Source organism: Anomaloglossus baeobatrachus, chromosome 3 (genome assembly GCF_048569485.1).
Source record: "Anomaloglossus baeobatrachus isolate aAnoBae1 chromosome 3, aAnoBae1.hap1, whole genome shotgun sequence".
NCBI classification, from domain to species: domain Eukaryota; kingdom Metazoa; phylum Chordata; class Amphibia; order Anura; family Aromobatidae; genus Anomaloglossus; species Anomaloglossus baeobatrachus.
Window position 1 is genome coordinate 350,452,699 of NC_134355.1, and position 26,714 is coordinate 350,479,412.

Consider the following 26,714-nt stretch of genomic DNA (forward strand, 5'->3'; position numbering starts at 1 on the left):
AAACAGTTTTACTACAGCATTCTTCCGAAAAATGATGAATCGTCTCCACTCTACTTAAATGAAGGCTGGAACATATAGTTTCTAACAAATAACTGGAAAGTACCATTGTATTTTACATCGTTAGCAAGAAACTCCCAAGGCAGAAAGATAAAAATGCCATCTGATTTGCAAAGTCTTCTTCTGTCCCCTGATTACAGCATTCTTTTTCTCCACTGCAATGCCTGCCAGGTGAGGCACTACACAAGCAGCAAGGCACAGGGGTTTGAGCAAGGTCAGAACTAAAACGGCAGTGTTTGAATACTAATCAGTGATGGGGGAGCATAGGTCACCGCCGCCTGTCTGCTAGCAGGTAGCTCTGTGCTCGGTGGCAGATGGCAGTCATTATTGACTCTCCACAAAGGCCTTGCTTAAAGCCGTGCCCCAGTGCTCAGTGATAGAGTAATTGAGATTCAGAGCGGGTACAAGCAGATGTGGTTTGCCAGAGCCCACCGTAAACAATATGCCAGCAGAATGTAAAAAAAAAAAATGAGGATGTGTGCGCAAACATGAAGCCTTCCTGATTTTAAAAAGTTTCAATTATTAACTGTATGTGTGCTTGCAGTAGCATGCCATACAATTAACAGGCGAAGCAGACATAGCTGTGATGTTCCCTTTGAGCGCATATATTTAAAGCAGTGAGCATGCCTTTATATCCCTGACGCCAATGAAAATAAATAATTAACGCATTAAAAACAGCATATAACGATATGATAGAAAATTGAATTTACACATTGAAAATACTTATGGATTCGTGTTCTTAGTCATTGCCAGCGAAAACACATGAAAATGCATGTATTTGTGCGGTACTTGTATTTTATGTTGTTTTTTATATTGAATCTATCTCTTATGAGCATGTGATTTTGTATTGGTTTGTTTGATGTTCTTGAAGTTTGCATGTTCGGAATAAAATATACAGTACTGAGCAAAAGTTTTAGGCAGGTGTGAAAAAAGTCAAAATGCATTCAATCATAAAAGTGATAATGGTTTATTTATTTATCAATTAACAAAATATGAAGTGAGTTAACAAAGAGAAATATAAATTAAAACAATATTTGGGGTGACCAGGATTTGCCTTCAGAACAGCATCAATTTTAGGTACATGTGTAGACAGCTTTTAAAGGAACTCGGCAGGGAGGTTGTTCTAAACATCTTGGAGAGCTAACCACTGATCTTTTGCAGATGTAGTCTTGTGGAGATCTTTCGGTCTCTTTATATAATCCCAGACATACTCAACGATTTTGAGATCAGGGCCTTGTGTGGGTCTATATAATCACTTCCAGGGTTCCTTGTTCAATTTTACACAAAAGATACCTTTTAATGACATTGGCTGCATGTTTAGAGTTATAATCCTGCTGCAGAATAAGTTTGAAGCCAATCAAACGCCTTATAGATGATACTACATGTTGCACATATTTCTCAGCACGAAGGACAGCATTTATCCTGACAAAATGCCCAACTCTGTTTACTGATCTTCAAGCTCCGATTCGCAAGGAACCTCTGCCATACTTCATTGTTGTCTGCAGAAACTCATTATTGTAAAACTCTCCTGCCATTCGGAAAACAAACTGCCTACTAAAAGAGCCAAATATTTGACTCATCAGATCGGAGCACCATCTCCCATATGAACTTCAGTTTTAATGTTTTCATGTATGCTTGATTTGTATGACCTCTTACTATCGCAAAGGTATGGCTTTGCTGCAATTCTTCTAGGAAGAACACTGCCCACCCATTATAGTAGATGGTTTTAGCTGGGTCAAACTAGATACTGCAAGTTCTCAGCTGATGACACTGCTTGACATCTTCCAATTTTGAAGGAAAGTAAGCATGATGTGTCTTTTATATGCTGCACTAAGTTTCTTGGCCACTGGGTCTAGGGTCTTCAACAATCACTATTTCTCAGTGCTTCTTCAAAAGAGCTATAAAAGGATATTTTGAAACACCAGTCAAAATGTTTGCAATTTTTGCCTGGCGAGGACTTGATTAACGCATTATAACTACCTTGTGTCTTTTTGCTGTGTTCAGACTTGCTATGGTGTATGACCTGTGACATGAAAGCAGAACAAAGAGTCCTGGAAGTGATGATTAGCCAACTTAGAGTCCATCATGAGAATTTCTGAGATTATATTAAGAGACAGAAGGTTTTGAGCTAATCTAAATTCACAGAAGATCTGTAGTTAGTTCTCCAATGACTTGTGACATAAAACCATCTTCCACAACCTCACGTTTGTTGCACAGTTTGTCTGTTCCTCACCTTTATCAACTTTTTGGTATAACTGGCTACTCATTCAACGGACTATAATCCTGCAAAATCCCTGACCTTGATCAAGTGAAGCCGGAAGAATTGATTCTGCTCTGAAGGCAAAGGGTGGTCACACCAAATATTGATTTGATTTATGCTCCAAGTATGTGATTTCACACACACACACACACACACATTTATAAGGCATTTTTGAAAATATCTAAAGCAAAAACGTATGAAAATTAATTTTAATTTCATTTTAAAATTAATTTTAATTTTACTGCTTACCTGTTTCGGATCATATACCATCAGTCTGTTCTGATATTGTGCTGTGTTAGTTACACCACCTGAAATGACAAATGTTCATGATATATTTAGAATTTGTGATCACCATTTAAAACTCTAAAACTACAATTGTTTGTGGTCTATATAGTGCTGCTGACTTTATCTTGCAAAGCCAGACCAACGCTGATGCCTATCATATCTAGCAATAGATCATTTTCCCTCCACTTGTCAAGTCAAAGCACTATATAAACACAAAGACATATGCAGCAACCAGGCACACAAAAAAAGACTAAAACAATCAACTACAGGCCTGTACTGACTGGCTGCTGACATATGTCAAATCTTTCCACAAAGCTACATGACATACTGTTTGGTTATAGTTTTTAAAGGGAACCTAACAACTGACTCATGCTGTCCAAACTACAAGAAACCAGCTTCATTATTTTAGCAATGTATGATATGCTTTGGAAAGCTGGAGTGTTTTAGAGAACACATACATTAAAATGGTGGCCGGCAATGCTACATCTATAACAACTAGTCCAAGAGGAAGGTTCCTGGTGGTTTTCCTCTCGCCAACCTGCTCCACTCTCCGACCGCCTTTTATTAGAGAGTTGGATGGAGAGAAGCTTCTAGGGACCTGCCTCTTGGACTAGTTATTAGATATGCATGGTTCCCAGATGACCTTTAAAAGTATGTTTTCTCTGGAATGCCGCAGTATTTTAGAATGAAACGCATAGCCCCAATGGGACCAGTCTCTGATTCATACTCCATGAATGAAATACATGGCTCTAATGGGACCAGTCTCTGATTGGCTCCAATGGGACCAGTCTCTGACTCATGTTCCATGAATGAAATACATGGCTCCAATGGGACAAATCTCTGATTGGTTCCAATGGGACCAGTCTCTGACTCATGTTTCATGAATGAAATACATGGCTCCAATGGGACAACTCTGATTCATGCTCCAAGAAAGAAACTCATGGCTCCAATGGAACCAGTCCATTATTAGCGCCAATGGGACCAGTTGCTGATTCATGCTCCATGAATGAAACACATGGCTCCAGTGGGACCAGTCTCTGATTCATGCTCCATGAATGAAACACGTGCTTCAATGAGACCAGTCTCTGATTCATGCTCCATGAATGAAACACGTGCTCCAATGGGACCAGTCTCTGATTCATGCTCCATGAATGAAACACATGGCTCCAATGGGACAAATCTCTGATTGGTTCCAATGGGACCAGCCTCTGACTCATGTTTCATGAATGAAATACATGGCTCCAATGGGACAACTCTGATTCATGCTCCAAGAAAGAAACACATGGCTCCAATGGAACCAGTCTGTTATTAGCTCCAATGGGACCAGTTTCTGATTCATGCTCCATGAATGAAACACATGGCTCCAATGGGACAAATCTCTGATTGGTTCCAATGGGACCAGTCTCTGACTCATGTTTCATGAATGAAATACATGGCTCCAGTGGGACCAGTCTCTGATTCATGCTCCATGAATGAAACACGTGCTCCAATGGGACCAGTCACTGATTCATGCTCCATGAATGAAACACATGGCTCCAATGGGACCAATCTCTGATTCATGCTGCCCATAGTTCTGACAGGTTCAATCGGCATGTGATTCTAAGTGGAGTGAAGAGGGTTCCTATTCTGGATCCATGACTCACGGGCATACATAACTTGACATAGGCAGGAAAATATGTCAACATATTAAGGAGGCATTTGTGTTGAGACAATATGAGAATTAATACTGCTACTTCATTTTTATAGGGATAGAATGTACATATATTTAGATAGTATATTCAAATATATAAATTTAGGTTTAATAATTGTTAGTTACAAAATCTGTATAATTCTAATATACATTAGTATTTACTTCTAATGCATATTGAGCAAATTGGTTGTGGATCAGTTTCAGTAGAAATCAACATTAATTTGGGAAAATCCAATGATCTGAGCAAAGGCAAATGAGGAATGGTCATTGGTGCTAGACTCACCAGGGTCAAAATTTCAACAAGTGCCAATCTTCAGGGGTTTTCCTATTAAATAATGTTTTGATTAAATATTTTGCTGAGAATGGTCTAAACGAGAAAGAACATGAAGGGAACAAAAATCCTGTAAGCATAAACAACCTTTTCACACGATGGGTCAGAAGAGGACTTTAAAAACCTTTCTGATAAATAGACAATTTTCAGTCAAACACACTGCACCCAAATGCAATGGTTTTCCATCAACTAACATGTCCTAATACACAACTTGTGGTTTCTTAGGCCAGATGGGCTATAACAGAAAGAGTTAGGATGCCATTACAGTCTAAAGGAAACTGAAAGTCAAGTCTTCAGTTGAAAAAAATTATATAAAAATTAGATTTCTACGCAGTGGGAAAATACTGACTGACTGAGTGGTCAGATGAATCTATATTTCTGTTACAACATGCTAATAGGATGGTCAGAATTTTGTTGGGAGCAGATAATCTATGAAATTTCCTTTTCAGGCTGTTGGAGGTGGAATAATAGTGTGGGCACAGTTATATTGGCACATCCTTGGTCCTCTATACCTGTGAATGGATGTTTGAACAGTAAGGTTTACCTAAGCATTATGGCTGACCAAGTTCATTCCTTCATGGAAGATCTATCCCCTATGGCAGAAGGACACTTTCAGCCGAAATCTTCACTATCCCACGAGGGTCAAATAATCATGAATTGATATCAGTCACATGACAGCGTGTTTTTCTGGTATCTTAGTATTCAATATCTCCATAACCTACAGTAATCGTATAGAACAACTTATTACCTCTATCTAATTTGTGGAAACTGTAAGAAACCATCTTGTCTGCATGAGCCAATGTTCCCAAAAAACAAACCCACCTACTGGAATCTATTCCATGATAAAATGCTATGATTCTCAAGTCCACACAAGGTCCAAAGTGCTACTACATGGGTGTGTCAAAAAAGTGTTTTTTTTAGTTTAGTTTATATATTATAATGCGTCTTCAGATGATAAGTAACATAAAACACCAAGGTTTTCATTTACTAAAAAAAATAAATAAAACCCGAAAACAAAAAATGTAGGTATCTATATATAATTGCCTTATTCTGTCTGGCTGTCTGTCTGTCTGTCTGTCTATCTGTCTGTCTATCTGTCTGTCTGTCATGCTCCAAAATTGTGTCCTTACGGTGACACAAAGCTGATTGGCCGCTGGGCTCGCCATGGCCCCGCCCCCCCACACGGATTGGCCGCTCGCCCAGGCTGCGCCCCCACACGGATTGGCCAGCCGCTCGCCCAGGCTCCGCCCCCCCCACAGATTGGCCTCTCGCCCCGGCACCCTGCAGGCATTGGCAATTCGGCCACGCCCCGCCCCGCCCCCCCCACGCAATGCACGCTAGCTCTGGCCCCGCCCCCTCCCTCCCCCCGCGCATTCCCCGAACTGACACGGCTGTCACGGAGGTGAGTACTGTACTCCCCCCCCCCCGCCCCCGCTCGCACGGGAGTGGTGTGGATACGTTGGTAACCATGCTCGCATGGTTACAAGCGCATCAAGGTCCTGCTGCGGCGGAAGATCCACACGCACACACATAACAGCACACACACAAACATACACACACATCAGATCACACTCACTCTCACACACACCTCACACACACCTCACACACACCTCACACACACCTCACATCGCATCCACACACTCACAGCATCCGGCGATATCACTTGCTTCTCGGCCTCGATACTGTGCTGTTGTGACCTTCCAGGACCTGACGGAGGATCACATGGCCAGAGGCATGTGGTATCTCCGGATGTTGTGAGTGTGAGCGCGTATGTGCGATATCGTCAGTGTCTGTGTGTGTGAGTGTATGCGATCGGGTGTGTGTGAGTGTATGCGATCGGGTGTGTGTGAGTGGATGCGATCGGGTGTGTGTGAGTGGATGCGATCGGGTGTGTGTGAGTGGATGCGATCGGGTGTGTGTGAGTGGATGCGATCGGGTGTGTGTGAGTGGATGCGATCGGGTGTGTGAGTGTCGGCAGAGGAGCACGGCGTGCTGGAGGAGGCTGGGAGCAGAGAGGCTGATCATGGGGAAGGCTGGGAGGGGGAGGCTGATGCTGGGGGAGACTGGGAGGGGAAGGCTGATGCTGAAGGAGGCTGGGAGGGGGAGGCTGGGAGGAAGGAGGCTGGGAGGAGAGAGGCTGATCCTGGGGAAGGCTGGGAAGGGGAGGCTGATGCTGAGGGAGGCTGGAAGGAGAGAGGCTGATGCTGGTGGAGGCTGAAAGGAGAGAGGCTGAGGCTGGGAGGAGAGAGGCTGATGCTGGGGAAGGCTGATGCTGAGGGAGGCTGGGAGGGGAAAGCTGATGCTGGGGAAGGCTGGGAGGACGGAGGCTGGGAGGAGAGAGGCTGATCCTGGGGAAGGCTGGGAGAGGGAGGCTGATGCTGGGGGAGGCTGGAAGGAGAGAGGCTGATGCTGGGGGAGGCTGGAAGAAGAGAGGCTGATGCTGGGGGAGGCTGATGCTGGGGGAGGCTGGGAGGAGAGAGGCTGATGCTGGGGAAGGCTGGGAGGAGAGAGGCTGATGCTGGGGACAGAGAGGAGAGGCTGATGCTGGGAGGAGAGAGGCTGATGCTGGGATGAGAGAGGCTGATGCTGGGAGGAGAGAGGCTGATGCTGGGGGAGGCTGGGAGGGGGAGGCTGATGCTGGGGGAGGCTGGGACGAGGGAGGCTGATGCTGGTGAAGGCTGATGCTTGGGGTGGCTGATGCTGGGGGAGGCTGGAAGGAGAGAGGCTGATGCTGGTGGAGGCTGATGCTTGGGGAGGCTGATGCTGGGGGAGACTGGGAGGGGAAGGCTGATGCTGAGGGAGGCTGGGAGGGGGAGGCTGGGAGGAAGGAGGCTGGGAGGAGAGAGGCTGATCCTGGGGAAGGCTGGGAACGGGAGGCTGATGCTGAGGGAGGCTGGAAGGAGAGAGGCTGATGCTGGGGGAGGCTGGAAGGAGAGAGGCTGATGCTGGTGGAGGCTGATGCTTGGGGAGGCTGATGCTGGGGGAGACTGGGAGCGGAAGGCTGATGCTGAGGGAGGCTGGGAGGAAGGAGGCTGGGAGGAGAGAGGCTGATCATGGGGAAGGCTGGGAAGGGGAGGCTGATGCTGAGGGAGGCTGGAAGGAGAGAGGCTGATGCTGGGGGAGGCTGGAAGGAGAGAGGCTGAGGCTGGGAGGAGAGAGGCTGATGCTGGGGAAGGCTGATGCTGAGGGAGGCTGGGAGGGGAAAGCTGATGCTGGGGAAGGCTGGGAGGACGGAGGCTGGGAGGAGAGAGGCTGATCCTGGGGAAGGCTGGGAGAGGGAGGCTGATGCTGGAGGAGGCTGGAAGGAGAGAGGCTGATGCTGGCGGAGGCTGATGCTGGGGGAGGCTGGAAGGAGAGAGGCTGATGCTGGTGGAGGCTGATGCTTGGGGAGGCTGGGAGAGGGAGGCTGATGCTGAGGGAGGCTGGGAGGAGGGAGGCTTGGAGAGGTAGGCTGAGAGAAGAGAGGCTGATGCTGGGGGAGGCTGATGCTGGGGGAGGCTGGGAGAGGGAGGCTGATGCTGGGGGAGGGTGGGAGGAGGGAGGCTGGTAGGAGAGAGGCTGATGCTGGGGAAGGCTGGGAGGAGAGAGGCTGATGCTGGGGACAGAGAGGAGAGGCTGATGCTGGGAGGAGAGAGGCTGATGCTAGGCTGAGAGAGGCTGATGCTGGGAGGAGAGAGGCTGATGCTGGGAGGAGAGAGGCTGATGCTGGGGGCAGAGAAGCTGATGCTGGGGGCAGAGAAGCTGATGCTGGTGCAGCATGGGGGATGGAGCACGATGGGTGGGTGCGCAGCATCGGGGATGGAGCATGATGGGGGTGCGCAGCATCGGGGATGGAGCACGATGGGGAGTGCGGAGTATGGCGGATGGAGCACGTTTGGGAGTGCGCAGCATGGCGGATGGAGCACGTTTGGGAGTGCGCAGCATGGCGGATGGAGCACGTTTGGGAGTGCGCAGCATGGGAGATGGAGCACGATGGGGGGTGCGCAGCATAGGGGATGGAGCACGATGGGGAGTGCGCTGCATGGGGGATGGAGCACGATGGGGAGTGCGCTGCATGGGGGATGGAGCACGTTTGGGAGTGCGCACCTCCCCCCAACACACACACACACACACACACACACGCGCGCGCACTGCACAACACACCACACACCACACACACACACACTGGGAACCACAAACAACTGCCCTACACAGACACCCACACACACAGACAACGCTGCACACACACAACACCCAACACACAAACACCGCGGCACACACAAATATACGCACATACCGCACAACACACACATTGCACAAAACATACCTCCCCCCAAAACACACCACACACACACAAACCGCGCAACACACACACAACGCTACAGACACACAGCGCTCCACAAACAACGCAACACACGCAACACACATACAACACCGCTCTCACCCCCCGTCACACCCAGACAACACCCAGAACATGTACAGCCCCTACACAAACACTTGGTAACTACACACAACAACATCTATATATATATATATATATATATATATATAACAAAAATCATACATGAACTACACAATACGTAAATTCTAGAATACCCGATGCGTAGAATCGGGCCACCTTCTAGTTGTATATATAAAATTCCAAATGGGAGAAATATTCTGGTGATGAAAGGTCCAGTTGTATGTTGCAGTGTATTATGCTTTCTTATTTGACGGTACCAATGATAGACACAGACACCAGATGGCCTCTCTGTACCAGAACATATAGGGGGCGATTCATGAGGACTTAGTTGCGCATGCCAGTCTCAATAATGCACTCATTGGAGTACGCAGACCTGATTCATTAAGCACCACTAATACCCAGTTTGCACTGTCACCAGAAATGTACACCAGCCTGGCGCTGGCATAATTTTCTGGAGTGCTACGCGACTTTAGTGATGTAACTTATGATTAATCTGACAAGTGGGCTTAACCACACCCTGTCCCTCCTATTTCCCACTTATGTTATTCCCATATTGGTGTAGGTAGTATGTAAACAGCTGTATAACACAGCCTGCAAGTGCCATGTAGAGTAGACTCCGTTCTTAAGCACACTCCATACACTCTCAATAGACATGTAACTTACATGTATGTTAAAGGGGTCGTCCAGGCTTAAGCTACAAGTATGCAGTCAGATTGACTTGTGAATCCTCACATTATGCACACTGCACGCTATGAAGATTCTCCAGTGCTCCTAACCGCAAGTATTCGATTTTCATATATGCAGTCACATGCCGACTAGACTATATCTGTCCTCGCTCAATGCAAGTATTGCAGCGTGTGCTGCTAGGATTTACAAGTTTGCAGTTATTCTATGTGTCTGCAGACTTGTATGTTAAAATCAGACCACCACTTTAAAGGTTTAACCAAATATGCCAAGTTTTTCAGTTAAATTGCATTGTTGAGAATTTCCTTTGTTGGAAGATTGGTCTGTTTATTTTTAATAATGTCTTCCAATATGTTGAATGTTTAAGTCCTACTGCTGCAGGCTGTTTAACACCAGCAAGAAAAATGTTTTCTCCTATTCAGGACTAAATTAGTATGCTAATTTGTTTTAACCTTTTCTTGTCTTTTTTTGTCCCACAATCAGTTTTCATGCATTGCTTCCTTTGTGTGTAACAGCTTTAAATAACAGCTCTAAGAATAAATCCTCTGTTAATAAAATATAATATAGCATTCACTATGTATTCAAGGAACTAAAATTGTACATCAAGTATCCAATTGTGAAATGTTTGTCTGTTTGTTAGTAGGATATACGGTACTTAAAGAAGCCTCCTATCAACCTCTTTTCCCTTAAATCTGTGTATATGTTTTTGTACTGTACTGTAGAGACAGTGTGTTAATATACACTTTATTTGTGATCTATAAGTCTCTCTTACAATGTAAGCCTATGGAACCTCATTATGACACTAAATAGTCTTGTACTGTAAAAGCCTTTTCTGGGTCGCACACAGCACAGAGTGTCTGAAAAACAGGGATTTCGTACAGAAGAGGACCATCACGGTGCTGAATACAGGAGAAGATGGTGGAAGGTGAGCATATTAACACACTAACACAACAATATGTACACATGTACAAAGATTTAGGGTAAAAAAGTTTAATGGGACTTCTTCTTTAATGAAGTGTGTGTAGTTGTATGTGTCTGTATTTAGATTGTTACCTCCGGCCCATGTAATTTTTTCTGGCTCCTGGGTAGATTCCCGGGGACCGCAGTACTTGGGTCGCCGACTCCGTTTTGCCAACTGCCAGTGTGATGCCCCCGGGATACCGATCTTATTCAGGGACGCCACAGGGCTTGTTCAATATGGCGAACAGGTAATGTCTGTTTTTATATGTCATGACGCCACTCACGGCTTGCGGTCAGGAATGTGAATGACGGCCGCTGCAGGTTTTTACGAGCGTCTGGGGCTGATGGGGTCTGCAGCCAGATGATGTAGCCTCCCATGAGTGAGGCAGACCCCAGAGGCTCGGGTGAGCAGAGTAGCGGGTTCCGGAATAACACAGGCTGAGTCCAAAAGTCTTTTAACTGGTTTTTACTCACTTTGGATGCTGCAGTGAGCTGACCCAGGCGTTGCTGTGATGAACCAGGTAGGACCAGAGGCTCCTTCGGGCTAGTCTGAGGGTAACCTGTTAGCTTGCCTTCCTAGCACTCTGTGTTCGGATAACCCCCTGACGTGAAGTACCGTGGGGGGGTCTATCCAGGGAGTCGCTGCGGCCTTTTCTCCCCTGTGTTTGGCCCGTTTGCCGGCAGCGTAGACCAAGTGAGATGGCTCCAGGCTCTGTCCCCTTATGGGTCCCTGCATTGCTGCTGAGGCTCGGACTCTGTCAGGTTGGTGAGGTACTTGTAGTTCCCCTCACCGGCAGGTTTAGCAGATAGTTAAACTGGAGTATGCTCTAGAGACCTGTACCCCGTACGTGCCTAGTCACCAGGAGCACCTCTCTGTCTCTTCACCAGGTGACCGTTCTCCCCTGCTAACGGTTACTACCCCGTGCAGAGTCTGATTAGTGTCAGCGCGCGTAACGGTCTCGCAACCGCCGCTCACCACTACCAGACTGGCTCTCCTCCTTTCCTGACAACCTCTGCACTCCAGCTCCCAGCCCCTCCGCTCCACTCTTTGACAAGATTTGAAGGCTAGCCCCCTCCGGAGACTACCCAAGGGTCCCATCTACTGGTGTGGGAGAACTGGTTGCTATGTGTCTATGCATAAACACCTCGTTCTGGCCCTTAGGATTACCTGGAAGTACTGTCCCAGCATGGGTGCAGTACTCAGTGGCGCCTGACCGGGTCAGGGGCGCCACATTCCCCCTTGGCTATCGACAGCACGTCCTCGGGCTGCAAAGATAAGAAAACAAAATACAAGTTTTTCCCACACAGGGGAGATATTTACATGTAAATATACCAGGTACCATACCACCACCACCCACGAGTCTTTAACCCAAGACCCGAATACGGAGTGATCACCAGTCCTTTTGGTGACCTGGTCTTGGTCTGTTCCGCAGAAGACCATTCCAGCGACAGTCCTCTTTGTCATGGTGGTGTAGGGTAGGCCCCGTAAACAGGACTACCTGCTTCTTCTCTTTGTGTTGGAGAGCAGGCCCCATAAACAGGTCTGCCCCCTTGGTGGTGCAGAGCCATACCCTATCAACAGGCACACTCTGGGGTTGGTACCACTGGGATAACTATATACACTGCGAGAGTTTGTGGTTATAGCCAGTTCATAACCTATGGTCCATGTAAAGTGCACATAACCTGGTGCTAAGAATACTTGAAACGTTCACGCAAAAGTCCTTGCGGGCACATTTTACTTAAACGTTACTTTAACTTTCATAAAAACATTTTAAACTATACTTTTTCTATTTTAACTAAATTGACTTCCGCCTTCCAAGGTCAGTGCTTGATATTGCGGTGCACTGACCTTTAGAGGTCGTGTCATAGGTGTCCCCTGGCAGTGGTGACAATGGGGACCTGGTTGAAGGGGTGGGGGTGGAGCCTGGGCTCACTGCGGTCCCCCTTGGACATGGCACCACATCCAAAGCGAACCAGCCTCTCTCTCCCATATGCCGCGTAAACTCCACCACGTCCCCCATGTACAGGTCACGGTCAGGGTGACCCCGCTGCAAATGGGACTGCACTTCCCGCTAAGACACAAAAATCCCCTCTTTTACCCCTGCTTCCACAATGAAACCCCACCGATTACAGCAATTGAACTCCTCCACTACTCCCAGGTGGAAGGGACCTCAAGCACGGGATCTGGCCCACCGCAGGGACTGCTTTTCTTGCAGGTCCCGGGCCTCCAACTGCTCACTCCCCGGGATGGGCCCCACAAGGGGGCGTGGGCGATCGGCTCTCACCCATCATCGCTCTCTGCGGGCTTGCGATGTGGAAATGGCCCTGGGGTGGGCCTCCCTCCGCAGTGACATCACCTCGTCCTCAGTGGAACACCAGGTGAGCGAAGCGCTCGGCATCTTTTCCTCCCTGCTGGGGTTTGCTGTGACCTGGTTAGGTCGGGTAGATGTTGGGGTGGCGGTTGCCACTGGCTACAGGACCTGTTCTCCCTCCCTGGCAGAGGGTGCTGCAACCTCTTCCGGTCGGTGGGGGGACAGCAGTGCGGCCTTGGCCTTAAGTAAACCAACATGGTCTCCCTCTCTTACAGAGGGTGCTGCAACCTCCTCCAGTCGGGTAAGTGGCAGCTCTGGGGTCGAGCCTTCGGCAGCCGGGCAGGACGGTGGCAGGACTTCAGGATCCCTCTCCAGCGGAGAGGGCGGTGCAACCGCTTCAGGTCTGGTAAGCGGCAGCTCGATAACCGGGTCTTTAGCAGCCAGGTGAGCTAGGGACAGGGCACCCGGACCCCTCTCCAGCGGAGAGGGTGCTGTGATCGCTTCAGGTCGGGATGGCGTGGGTGTTGCACCGGCTTCCGATGGTAGCGCTGGCGGGATCAGCACACCAAGTAAGGAAGGGGTAGCATCGGACTCACCCGGAGTCGGGCTGGAGACATCCAGCGGCAGGGTCTCTGTCGCTGGCGGTGGTCTAGGCTGAGCATGGGCGGCGCCTCCAGGCGGGCCCCGCTGTACGGACAGGTGCAGACCTCGGATCACCGCCAGCATCCGTTTCCGCTGCTCCTCCATGCGGTCAGCAATCCTTTCGGCCTCCGCTTCTAGCTCCTCTGCCATCATGGGCCTTGACCAGCCCTACTCCCTCTGATCACCCTCTGCTGACGCCATCTTGCTCCTTCCCTCACTCATCAGCTTCCTCTCAGGTTTTGGCTTTAGTTTCGTTTCTCCTCCCACAGGGCTGGGGCATCCCAGCAGTCCGGGGACAGATCAGCCCCCATCTCCTTCTCTCGCGGGGTCAGAGCGCTCCGGGCATCCTGGGACGGTACCACCTCTCCGTGGGTGGTTACTTCGTCTGCACGGGCTGCAGCCTTTTTTGATGGCGCACTTTCAACGGTGGCAAAGAAAAATGGCGGCGGTTCAAATTTTTCGATTGGACTGCCGAAGCACACTGTCACCCGTCTGAATGGGTCTAGTCCAGGATCCTGTTCGTGACGCCAAAAAGAGATGTGACGCCCCAGGGATGCCGATCCTCTTCAGGGATGCCACAGGGCTTGTTCAATATGGCGAACAGGTAATGTCTGTTTTTATATGTCCTGACGCCACTCACAGCTTGCGGTCAGGGATGTGAATGACCACCGCTGCAGGTTTTTACGAGCATCTGGGGCTGATGGGGTCTGCAGCCAGATGATGTAGCCTCCCGTGAGTGAGGCAGGACCCAGGGGCTCGGGTGAGCAGAGTAGCGGGTTCCGGAATAACACAGGCTGAGCCCAAAAGTCTTTTAACTGGTTTTTACTCACTTTGGATGTTGCAGTGAGCTGACCCGGGCGTTGCTGTGATGAACCAGGTAGGACCAGGGGCTCCTTCGGGCCAGTCTGAGGGTAACCTGTTAGCTCGCCTTCCTAGCACTCTGTGTTCGGATAACCCCCTGACGTGGAGTATCGTGGGGGTTTATCCAGGGAGTCGCTGCTGCCTTTTCTTCCCTGTGTTTGGGCCATTTGCCGGCAGCATAGACCAAGTGAGATGGCTCCAGGGTCTGTCCCCTTATGGGTCCCTGCTTTGCTGCTGAGACTCGGACTCTGTCAGGTTGGTCAGGTACTTGTAGTTCCCCTCACCGGCAGGTTTAGCAGATAGTTAAACTGGAGTCTGCTCTAGAGACCTGTACCCCGTACGTGCCTAGTCACCAGGAGTACCTCTCTGTCTTTCCATCGGATGACCGTTCTCCCCCGCTAACGGTTACTACCCCGTGCAGGGTCTGACTAGTGTGAGCGCGCATAACCACATCGCGACCGCCGCTCACCACTACGAGACTGGCTCTTCTCCTTTCCTGACAACCGCTGCACACCAGCTCCCAGCCCGTCCGCTCCACCCCTTGACAAGATTTGAAGGCTAGCCCCCTCCGGAGACTACCCAAGGGTCCCATCTACTGGTGTGGGAGAACTGGTTGCTATGTGTCTGTGCGTACACACCTCGTTCTGGCTCTTAAGGGGGCTTTACACGCTGACCCGGGCGTTGCTGTGATGAACCAGGTAGGACCAGGGGCTCCTTCGGGCCAGTCTGAGGGTAACCTGTTAGCTTGCCTTCCTAGCACTCTGTGTTCGGATAACCCCCTGACGTGAAGTACCGTGGGGGGGTCTATCCAGGGAGTCGCTGCGGCCTTTTCTCCCCTGTGTTTGGCCCGTTTGCCGGCAGCGTAGACCAAGTGAGATGGCTCCAGGCTCTGTCCCCTTATGGGTCCCTGCATTGCTGCTGAGGCTCGGACTCTGTCAGGTTGGTGAGGTACTTGTAGTTCCCCTCACCGGCAGGTTTAGCAGATAGTTAAACTGGAGTATGCTCTAGAGACCTGTACCCCGTACGTGCCTAGTCACCAGGAGCACCTCTCTGTCTCTTCACCAGGTGACCGTTCTCCCCTGCTAACGGTTACTACCCCGTGCAGAGTCTGATTAGTGTCAGCGCGCGTAACGGTCTCGCAACCGCCGCTCACCACTACCAGACTGGCTCTCCTCCTTTCCTGACAACCTCTGCACTCCAGCTCCCAGCCCCTCCGCTCCACTCTTTGACAAGATTTGAAGGCTAGCCCCCTCCGGAGACTACCCAAGGGTCCCATCTACTGGTGTGGGAGAACTGGTTGCTATGTGTCTATGCATAAACACCTCGTTCTGGCCCTTAGGATTACCTGGAAGTACTGTCCCAGCATGGGTGCAGTACTCAGTGGCGCCTGACCGGGTCAGGGGCGCCACATTCCCCCTTGGCTATCGACAGCACGTCCTCGGGCTGCAAAGATAAGAAAACAAAATACAAGTTTTTCCCACACAGGGGAGATATTTACATGTAAATATACCAGGTACCATACCACCACCACCCACGAGTCTTTAACCCAAGACCCGAATACGGAGTGATCACCAGTCCTTTTGGTGACCTGGTCTTGGTCTGTTCCGCAGAAGACCATTCCAGCGACAGTCCTCTTTGTCATGGTGGTGTAGGGTAGGCCCCGTAAACAGGACTACCTGCTTCTTCTCTTTGTGTTGGAGAGCAGGCCCCATAAACAGGTCTGCCCCCTTGGTGGTGCAGAGCCATACCCTATCAACAGGCACACTCTGGGGTTGGTACCACTGGGATAACTATATACACTGCGAGAGTTTGTGGTTATAGCCAGTTCATAACCTATGGTCCATGTAAAGTGCACATAACCTGGTGCTAAGAATACTTGAAACGTTCACGCAAAAGTCCTTGCGGGCACATTTTACTTAAACGTTACTTTAACTTTCATAAAAACATTTTAAACTATACTTTTTCTATTTTAACTAAATTGACTTCCGCCTTCCAAGGTCAGTGCTTGATATTGCGGTGCACTGACCTTTAGAGGTCGTGTCATAGGTGTCCCCTGGCAGTGGTGACAATGGGGACCTGGTTGAAGGGGTGGGGGTGGAGCCTGGGCTCACTGCGGTCCCCCTTGGACATGGCACCACATCCAAAGCGAACCAGCCTCTCTCTCCCATATGCCGCGTAAACTCCACCACGTCCCCCATGTACAGGTCACGGTCAGGGTGACCCCGCTGCAAATGGGACTGCACTTCCCGCTAAGACACAAAAATCCCCTCTTTTACCCCTGCTTCCACAATGAAACCCCACCGATTACAGCAATTGAACTCCTCCACTACTCCCAGGTGGAAGGGACCTCAAGCACGGGATCTGGCCCACCGCAGGGACTGCTTTTCTTGCAGGTCCCGGGCCTCCAACTGCTCACTCCCCGGGATGGGCCCCACAAGGGGGCGTGGGCGATCGGCTCTCACCCATCATCGCTCTCTGCGGGCTTGCGATGTGGAAATGGCCCTGGGGTGGGCCTCCCTCCGCAGTGACATCACCTCGTCCTCAGTGGAACACCAGGTGAGCGAAGCGCTCGGCATCTTTTCCTCCCTGCTGGGGTTTGCTGTGACCTGGTTAGGTCGGGTAGATGTTGGGGTGGCGGTTGCCACTGGCTACAGGACCTGTTCTCCCTCCCTGGCAGAGGGTGCTGCAACCTCTTCCGGTCGGTGGGGGGACAGCAGTGCGGCCTTGGCCTTAAGTAAACCAACATGGTCTCCCTCTCTTACAGAGGGTGCTGCAACCTCCTCCAGTCGGGTAAGTGGCAGCTCTGGGGTCGAGCCTTCGGCAGCCGGGCAGGACGGTGGCAGGACTTCAGGATCCCTCTCCAGCGGAGAGGGCGGTGCAACCGCTTCAGGTCTGGTAAGCGGCAGCTCGATAACCGGGTCTTTAGCAGCCAGGTGAGCTAGGGACAGGGCACCCGGACCCCTCTCCAGCGGAGAGGGTGCTGTGATCGCTTCAGGTCGGGATGGCGTGGGTGTTGCACCGGCTTCCGATGGTAGCGCTGGCGGGATCAGCACACCAAGTAAGGAAGGGGTAGCATCGGACTCACCCGGAGTCGGGCTGGAGACATCCAGCGGCAGGGTCTCTGTCGCTGGCGGTGGTCTAGGCTGAGCATGGGCGGCGCCTCCAGGCGGGCCCCGCTGTACGGACAGGTGCAGACCTCGGATCACCGCCAGCATCCGTTTCCGCTGCTCCTCCATGCGGTCAGCAATCCTTTCGGCCTCCGCTTCTAGCTCCTCTGCCATCATGGGCCTTGACCAGCCCTACTCCCTCTGATCACCCTCTGCTGACGCCATCTTGCTCCTTCCCTCACTCATCAGCTTCCTCTCAGGTTTTGGCTTTAGTTTCGTTTCTCCTCCCACAGGGCTGGGGCATCCCAGCAGTCCGGGGACAGATCAGCCCCCATCTCCTTCTCTCGCGGGGTCAGAGCGCTCCGGGCATCCTGGGACGGTACCACCTCTCCGTGGGTGGTTACTTCGTCTGCACGGGCTGCAGCCTTTTTTGATGGCGCACTTTCAACGGTGGCAAAGAAAAATGGCGGCGGTTCAAATTTTTCGATTGGACTGCCGAAGCACACTGTCACCCGTCTGAATGGGTCTAGTCCAGGATCCTGTTCGTGACGCCAAAAAGAGATGTGACGCCCCAGGGATGCCGATCCTCTTCAGGGATGCCACAGGGCTTGTTCAATATGGCGAACAGGTAATGTCTGTTTTTATATGTCCTGACGCCACTCACAGCTTGCGGTCAGGGATGTGAATGACCACCGCTGCAGGTTTTTACGAGCATCTGGGGCTGATGGGGTCTGCAGCCAGATGATGTAGCCTCCCGTGAGTGAGGCAGGACCCAGGGGCTCGGGTGAGCAGAGTAGCGGGTTCCGGAATAACACAGGCTGAGCCCAAAAGTCTTTTAACTGGTTTTTACTCACTTTGGATGTTGCAGTGAGCTGACCCGGGCGTTGCTGTGATGAACCAGGTAGGACCAGGGGCTCCTTCGGGCCAGTCTGAGGGTAACCTGTTAGCTCGCCTTCCTAGCACTCTGTGTTCGGATAACCCCCTGACGTGGAGTATCGTGGGGGTTTATCCAGGGAGTCGCTGCTGCCTTTTCTTCCCTGTGTTTGGGCCATTTGCCGGCAGCATAGACCAAGTGAGATGGCTCCAGGGTCTGTCCCCTTATGGGTCCCTGCTTTGCTGCTGAGACTCGGACTCTGTCAGGTTGGTCAGGTACTTGTAGTTCCCCTCACCGGCAGGTTTAGCAGATAGTTAAACTGGAGTCTGCTCTAGAGACCTGTACCCCGTACGTGCCTAGTCACCAGGAGTACCTCTCTGTCTTTCCATCGGATGACCGTTCTCCCCCGCTAACGGTTACTACCCCGTGCAGGGTCTGACTAGTGTGAGCGCGCATAACCACATCGCGACCGCCGCTCACCACTACGAGACTGGCTCTTCTCCTTTCCTGACAACCGCTGCACACCAGCTCCCAGCCCGTCCGCTCCACCCCTTGACAAGATTTGAAGGCTAGCCCCCTCCGGAGACTACCCAAGGGTCCCATCTACTGGTGTGGGAGAACTGGTTGCTATGTGTCTGTGCGTACACACCTCGTTCTGGCTCTTAAGGGGGCTTTACACGCTGACCCGGGCGTTGCTGTGATGAACCAGGTAGGACCAGGGGCTCCTTCGGGCCAGTCTGAGGGTAACCTGTTAGCTTGCCTTCCTAGCACTCTGTGTTCGGATAACCCCCTGACGTGAAGTACCGTGGGGGGGTCTATCCAGGGAGTCGCTGCGGCCTTTTCTCCCCTGTGTTTGGCCCGTTTGCCGGCAGCGTAGACCAAGTGAGATGGCTCCAGGCTCTGTCCCCTTATGGGTCCCTGCATTGCTGCTGAGGCTCGGACTCTGTCAGGTTGGTGAGGTACTTGTAGTTCCCCTCACCGGCAGGTTTAGCAGATAGTTAAACTGGAGTATGCTCTAGAGACCTGTACCCCGTACGTGCCTAGTCACCAGGAGCACCTCTCTGTCTCTTCACCAGGTGACCGTTCTCCCCTGCTAACGGTTACTACCCCGTGCAGAGTCTGATTAGTGTCAGCGCGCGTAACGGTCTCGCAACCGCCGCTCACCACTACCAGACTGGCTCTCCTCCTTTCCTGACAACCTCTGCACTCCAGCTCCCAGCCCCTCCGCTCCACTCTTTGACAAGATTTGAAGGCTAGCCCCCTCCGGAGACTACCCAAGGGTCCCATCTACTGGTGTGGGAGAACTGGTTGCTATGTGTCTATGCATAAACACCTCGTTCTGGCCCTTAGGATTACCTGGAAGTACTGTCCCAGCATGGGTGCAGTACTCAGTGGCGCCTGACCGGGTCAGGGGCGCCACATTCCCCCTTGGCTATCGACAGCACGTCCTCGGGCTGCAAAGATAAGAAAACAAAATACAAGTTTTTCCCACACAGGGGAGATATTTACATGTAAATATACCAGGTACCATACCACCACCACCCACGAGTCTTTAACCCAAGACCCGAATACGGAGTGATCACCAGTCCTTTTGGTGACCTGGTCTTGGTCTGTTCCGCAGAAGACCATTCCAGCGACAGTCCTCTTTGTCATGGTGGTGTAGGGTAGGCCCCGTAAACAGGACTACCTGCTTCTTCTCTTTGTGTTGGAGAGCAGGCCCCATAAACAGGTCTGCCCCCTTGGTGGTGCAGAGCCATACCCTATCAACAGGCACACTCTGGGGTTGGTACCACTGGGATAACTATATACACTGCGAGAGTTTGTGGTTATAGCCAGTTCATAACCTATGGTCCATGTAAAGTGCACATAACCTGGTGCTAAGAATACTTGAAACGTTCACGCAAAAGTCCTTGCGGGCACATTTTACTTAAACGTTACTTTAACTTTCATAAAAACATTTTAAACTATACTTTTTCTATTTTAACTAAATTGACTTCCGCCTTCCAAGGTCAGTGCTTGATATTGCGGTGCACTGACCTTTAGAGGTCGTGTCATAGGTGTCCCCTGGCAGTGGTGACAATGGGGACCTGGTTGAAGGGGTGGGGGTGGAGCCTGGGCTCACTGCGGTCCCCCTTGGACATGGCACCACATCCAAAGCGAACCAGCCTCTCTCTCCCATATGCCGCGTAAACTCCACCACGTCCCCCATGTACAGGTCACGGTCAGGGTGACCCCGCTGCAAATGGGACTGCACTTCCCGCTAAGACACAAAAATCCCCTCTTTTACCCCTGCTTCCACAATGAAACCCCACCGATTACAGCAATTGAACTCCTCCACTACTCCCAGGTGGAAGGGACCTCAAGCACGGGATCTGGCCCACCGCAGGGACTGCTTTTCTTGCAGGTCCCGGGCCTCCAACTGCTCACTCCCCGGGATGGGCCCCACAAGGGGGCGTGGGCGATCGGCTCTCACCCATCATCGCTCTCTGCGGGCTTGCGATGTGGAAATGGCCCTGGGGTGGGCCTCCCTCCGCAGTGACATCACCTCGTCCTCAGTGGAACACCAGGTGAGCGAAGCGCTCGGCATCTTTTCCTCCCTGCTGGGGTTTGCTGTGACCTGGTTAGGTCGGGTAGATGTTGGGGTGGCGGTTGCCACTGGCTACAGGACCTGTTCTCCCTCCCTGGCAGAGGGTGCTGCAACCTCTTCCGGTCGGTGGGGGGACAGCAATGCGGCCTTGGCCTTAAGTAAACCAACATGGTCTCCCTCTCTTACAGAGGGTGCTGCAACCTCCTCCAGTCGGGTAAGTGGCAGCTCTGGGGTCGAGCCTTCGGCAGCCGGGCAGGACGGTGGCAGGACTTCAGGATCCCTCTCCAGCGGAGAGGGCGGTGCAACCGCTTCAGGTCTGGTAAGCGGCAGCTCGATAACCGGGTCTTTAGCAGCCAGGTGAGCTAGGGACAGGGCACCCGGACCCCTCTCCAGCGGAGAGGGTGCTGTGATCGCTTCAGGTCGGGATGGCGTGGGTGTTGCACCGGCTTCCGATGGTAGCGCTGGCGGGATCAGCACACCAAGTAAGGAAGGGGTAGCATCGGACTCACCCGGAGTCGGGCTGGAGACATCCAGCGGCAGGGTCTCTGTCGCTGGCGGTGGTCTAGGCTGAGCATGGGCGGCGCCTCCAGGCGGGCCCCGCTGTACGGACAGGTGCAGACCTCGGATCACCGCCAGCATCCGTTTCCGCTGCTCCTCCATGCGGTCAGCAATCCTTTCGGCCTCCGCTTCTAGCTCCTCTGCCATCATGGGCCTTGACCAGCCCTACTCCCTCTGATCACCCTCTGCTGACGCCATCTTGCTCCTTCCCTCACTCATCAGCTTCCTCTCAGGTTTTGGCTTTAGTTTCGTTTCTCCTCCCACAGGGCTGGGGCATCCCAGCAGTCCGGGGACAGATCAGCCCCCATCTCCTTCTCTCGCGGGGTCAGAGCGCTCCGGGCATCCTGGGACGGTACCACCTCTCCGTGGGTGGTTACTTCGTCTGCACGGGCTGCAGCCTTTTTTGATGGCGCACTTTCAACGGTGGCAAAGAAAAATGGCGGCGGTTCAAATTTTTCGATTGGACTGCCGAAGCACACTGTCACCCGTCTGAATGGGTCTAGTCCAGGATCCTGTTCGTGACGCCAAAAAGAGATGTGACGCCCCAGGGATGCCGATCCTCTTCAGGGATGCCACAGGGCTTGTTCAATATGGCGAACAGGTAATGTCTGTTTTTATATGTCCTGACGCCACTCACAGCTTGCGGTCAGGGATGTGAATGACCACCGCTGCAGGTTTTTACGAGCATCTGGGGCTGATGGGGTCTGCAGCCAGATGATGTAGCCTCCCGTGAGTGAGGCAGGACCCAGGGGCTCGGGTGAGCAGAGTAGCGGGTTCCGGAATAACACAGGCTGAGCCCAAAAGTCTTTTAACTGGTTTTTACTCACTTTGGATGTTGCAGTGAGCTGACCCGGGCGTTGCTGTGATGAACCAGGTAGGACCAGGGGCTCCTTCGGGCCAGTCTGAGGGTAACCTGTTAGCTCGCCTTCCTAGCACTCTGTGTTCGGATAACCCCCTGACGTGGAGTATCGTGGGGGTTTATCCAGGGAGTCGCTGCTGCCTTTTCTTCCCTGTGTTTGGGCCATTTGCCGGCAGCATAGACCAAGTGAGATGGCTCCAGGGTCTGTCCCCTTATGGGTCCCTGCTTTGCTGCTGAGACTCGGACTCTGTCAGGTTGGTCAGGTACTTGTAGTTCCCCTCACCGGCAGGTTTAGCAGATAGTTAAACTGGAGTCTGCTCTAGAGACCTGTACCCCGTACGTGCCTAGTCACCAGGAGTACCTCTCTGTCTTTCCATCGGATGACCGTTCTCCCCCGCTAACGGTTACTACCCCGTGCAGGGTCTGACTAGTGTGAGCGCGCATAACCACATCGCGACCGCCGCTCACCACTACGAGACTGGCTCTTCTCCTTTCCTGACAACCGCTGCACACCAGCTCCCAGCCCGTCCGCTCCACCCCTTGACAAGATTTGAAGGCTAGCCCCCTCCGGAGACTACCCAAGGGTCCCATCTACTGGTGTGGGAGAACTGGTTGCTATGTGTCTGTGCGTACACACCTCGTTCTGGCTCTTAAGGGGGCTTTACACGCTACGACATCGCTAATGCGAACTCGTTGGGGTCACGGAATTGGTGACGCACATCCGGCCGCATTAGCGATGCCGTTACGTGTGACACCGATGAGCGATTTTACATCGTTGCAAAAACGGGCAAAATCGCTCATCGGTGACATGGGGGTCCATTCTCGATTATCGTTACTGCAGCAGTAACGAAGTTGTTCCTCGTTCCTGCGGCAGCACACATCGCTCCGTGTGACGCCGCAGGAACGAGGAAGCTCTCCTTACCTGCCTCCCGGCCGCAATGCGGAAGGAAGGAGGTGGGCGGGATGTTAAGTCCCGCTCATCTCCGCCTCTCCGCTGCTATTGGGCAGCGGTTCAGTGACGCTGCTGTGACGTCGCTGTGAAAGGAGGCGGTTCGCCGGTCACAGCGACGTCGCCAGGCAGGTAAGTATGTGTGACGGGTCTGGGCGATGTTGTGCGGCACGGGCAGCGATTTGCCTGTGTCGTGCAACAGATGGGGGCGGGTACCCACACTAGCGATATCGGGACCGATATCGCAATGTGTAAAGCCCGCTTTAGCATTACCTGGAAGTACTGTCCCAGCATGGGTGCAGTACTCAGTGGCGCCTGACCGGGTCAGGGGTGCCACATTAGCCCCTTATTGCTCCCTAGACTGTGAGTACACACAGGAAGAGTGTAACACATCACATAGGAGTTTATGGGACTTGTATATACATAAATCACATAGCAAATACTGGGACCTGGGCCTGGTGTACAGTGCCTTGCAAAAGTTTTCGGCCCCCTTGAATTTTTCAACCTTTTCCCACATTTCAGGCGTCAAACATAAAGATAAAAATTTTAATGTTATGGTGAAGAATCAACAACACGTGGGACACAATAGAGAAGTTGAACAAAATGTATTGCTTATTTTAAACTTTTAAAAAAAAAAAATAACTGAAAATTGGGGCGTGCAATATTATTCGTCCCCTTTACTTCCAGTGCAGCAAACTCACTCCAGAAGTTCATTGAGGATCTCTGAATGAACCAATGTTGTCCTAAATGACTGATGATGATAAATATTAGCTACCTGTGTGTAATCAATTCTCCGTATAAATGCACCTGCTCTGTGATAGTCTCAGTGTTCTGTTTAAAGCGCAGATAGCATCATGAAGAAGAAAGAAACGCAACAGGCAGGTCTGTGATACTGTTGTGGAGAAGTTTAAAGCCGGATTTGGTTACAAAAAGATTTCCAAAACTTTAAGGCTATGTGCCCACGCTGCGGATTTTGCGCGGATTTTGCCGCGAATTTGCCGCGGATTTACCGCGGATTTTCCGAAAATCTGCAGCAGCGGCACTTCCAAGCCATTTCAATGGCATTTTGGAAATGCTGTGTCCATGCTGCGGATTTTTCCGCGGCGGATTTGCCGCGGATTTTGATCCGGAAAAATCTGCAGCATGTCAATTATTGTTGCGGATTTTGGTGCGGATTTTGGGTATAGAATGGGGAAAAAAAAAAAAAATCCGCATCAAAATCCGCGGCAAATTCGCGGTAAATCCGCGGCAAAAATAAGGTGCGGATTTGCCGCGAAAGTCGCGGATTTTCATGCAGAAAAATCCGCAGGTACATTCTACCGTGGACACATAGCCTTAACATCCCAAGAAGCACTGTGCAAGCGATCATATTGAAATGGAAGGAGTATAATACGACTGTAAATCAACAAAAACCCAGCCATCCACCCAAACTTTCATCTCAAACAAGGAGAAGACTGATCAGAGATGCAGCCAAGAGGCCCATGATCACTCTGGATGAACTGCAGAGATCTACAGCTGAAGTGGGAGAGTCTGTCCATAGGACAAAAATCCGTCGTACACTGCACAAATCTGGCCTTTATGGAAGAGTGGCAAGAAGAAAGCCAATTCTCAAAGATATTCATAAAAAGTGTTGTTTAAAGTTTGCCACAAGCCACCTGGGAGACACACCAAACATGTGGAAGAAGGTGCTCTGGTCAGATGAAACCAAAATTGAACTATTTGGGCACAATGCCAAACAATATGTTTGGCGTAAAAGCAACACAGCTCATCACCCTGAACACACCATCCCCACTGTCAAACATGGTGGTGGCAGCATCATGGTTTGGGCCTGCTTTTCTTCAGCAGGGACAGGGAAGATGGTGAAAAATTGATGGGAAGATGGATGGAGCCAAATACAGGACCATTCTTGAAGAAAACCTGTTGGAGTCTGCAAAAGACCTGAGACTGGGACAGAGATTTCGTCTTCCAACAAGACAATGATCCCAAACATAAAGCAAAATCTACAATGGAATGGTTCACAAATATCCAGGTGTTAGAATGGCCACGTCAAAGTCCAGACCTGAATCCAATCGAGAATCTGTGGAAAGAGCTGAAAACTGCTGTACACAAACGCTCTCCATCCAACCTCACTCAGCTCCAGCTATTTACAAAGGAAGATAGGGCAAGAATTTTAGTCTCTGGAAGTGCAAAACTGATAGAGACATACCCCAAGCGACTTGCAGCTGTAATTGCAGCAAAAGGTGGTGCTACAAAGTATTAACTTAGGCTGCTTTCACACTACGTCTTTTTAACATGCGTCCTGAACGTTTTTTTGCTGCAAAAGCGGATCCTGCTTTTACAGCAAAAAATGCATGCAAACGCATGTGTTACTTTGCAGGATCCTGTCAATGGATGTTTAGGGGCGGGCATTGGAGTCATGTGATCGGGAGTGAGGGGAACTAAACGTGCCAGACTGGGAGCCGGCATCTGACAGCTGCGAGGCTCGTAACCAAGGTAAACATCGGGTATACTTGCTTGGATACCCGATATTTACTTTGGTTACAAGCGTCTGCAGCTGCTAGGAGCCGGGCTCCCTGCACACGTTACCAACGTAAACATCGGGTAACTAAGATAAGTGGTTACCCGATATTTACCTTGGTTATGAATGTCCGCAGCTCTCAGGTGGGGGAGAGGGAGGGGGAGAGACAGAGAGAGAGGGAGGAGAGAGAGGGGGAGAGAGACAGAGGGAGGAGAGAGATAGACTGATCACGGAGGCTGGCTTCTGTGCATGCTCAGTAGAGCAAGCAGGATCCTGCCTATCAGCATGCCAGCGTTCACATGCGTTTGCATGCTGTTTAGTCAGGATCCAGCAATTTGCAGAAGTTGGACGCAGCTCAAAAACGCTACAAGTAGCGTTTTTGAAAGATGTTAAAAAACTGCAAGTCGCTGGATCCTCACTATAACGCACGCAAACGCAGGTGAACGCATGTTAACGCGAGTCCATTGCAAATGCATTGAAATGAAAACGCATTTGCACTGGATCCGTTTCTGCGTTAAAAAAACGTTCAGGACGCATGTTAAAAAGACGTAGTGTGAAAGCAGCTTTAAAGGGGACGAATAATATTGCACGCCCCACTTTTCAGTTATTTATTTTTTTAAAAAGTTTAAAATAAGCAATAAATTTTGTTCAACTTCACAATTGTGCCCCACTTGTTGTTGATTCTTCACCATAACATTAAAATTTTGATCTTTATGTTTGAAGCCTGAAATGTGGGAAA

General features: G+C 51.0%; 1 protein-coding gene across 5 annotated transcripts in view; it reads right to left on the bottom strand.

Moving 5' to 3' along the window:
* Positions 1-26,714, bottom strand: part of KLHL32 (kelch like family member 32) — a 437,153-nt gene that overhangs the window by 28,375 nt on the left and 382,064 nt on the right. For all 5 annotated transcript variants that reach the window (XM_075338390.1, XM_075338392.1, XM_075338391.1 and 2 more), the window contains one exon: positions 2,567-2,625. In XM_075338390.1, coding sequence (XP_075194505.1) covers positions 2,567-2,625 — 59 coding nt within the window. The remainder of the gene's footprint in view (positions 1-2,566; positions 2,626-26,714) is intronic.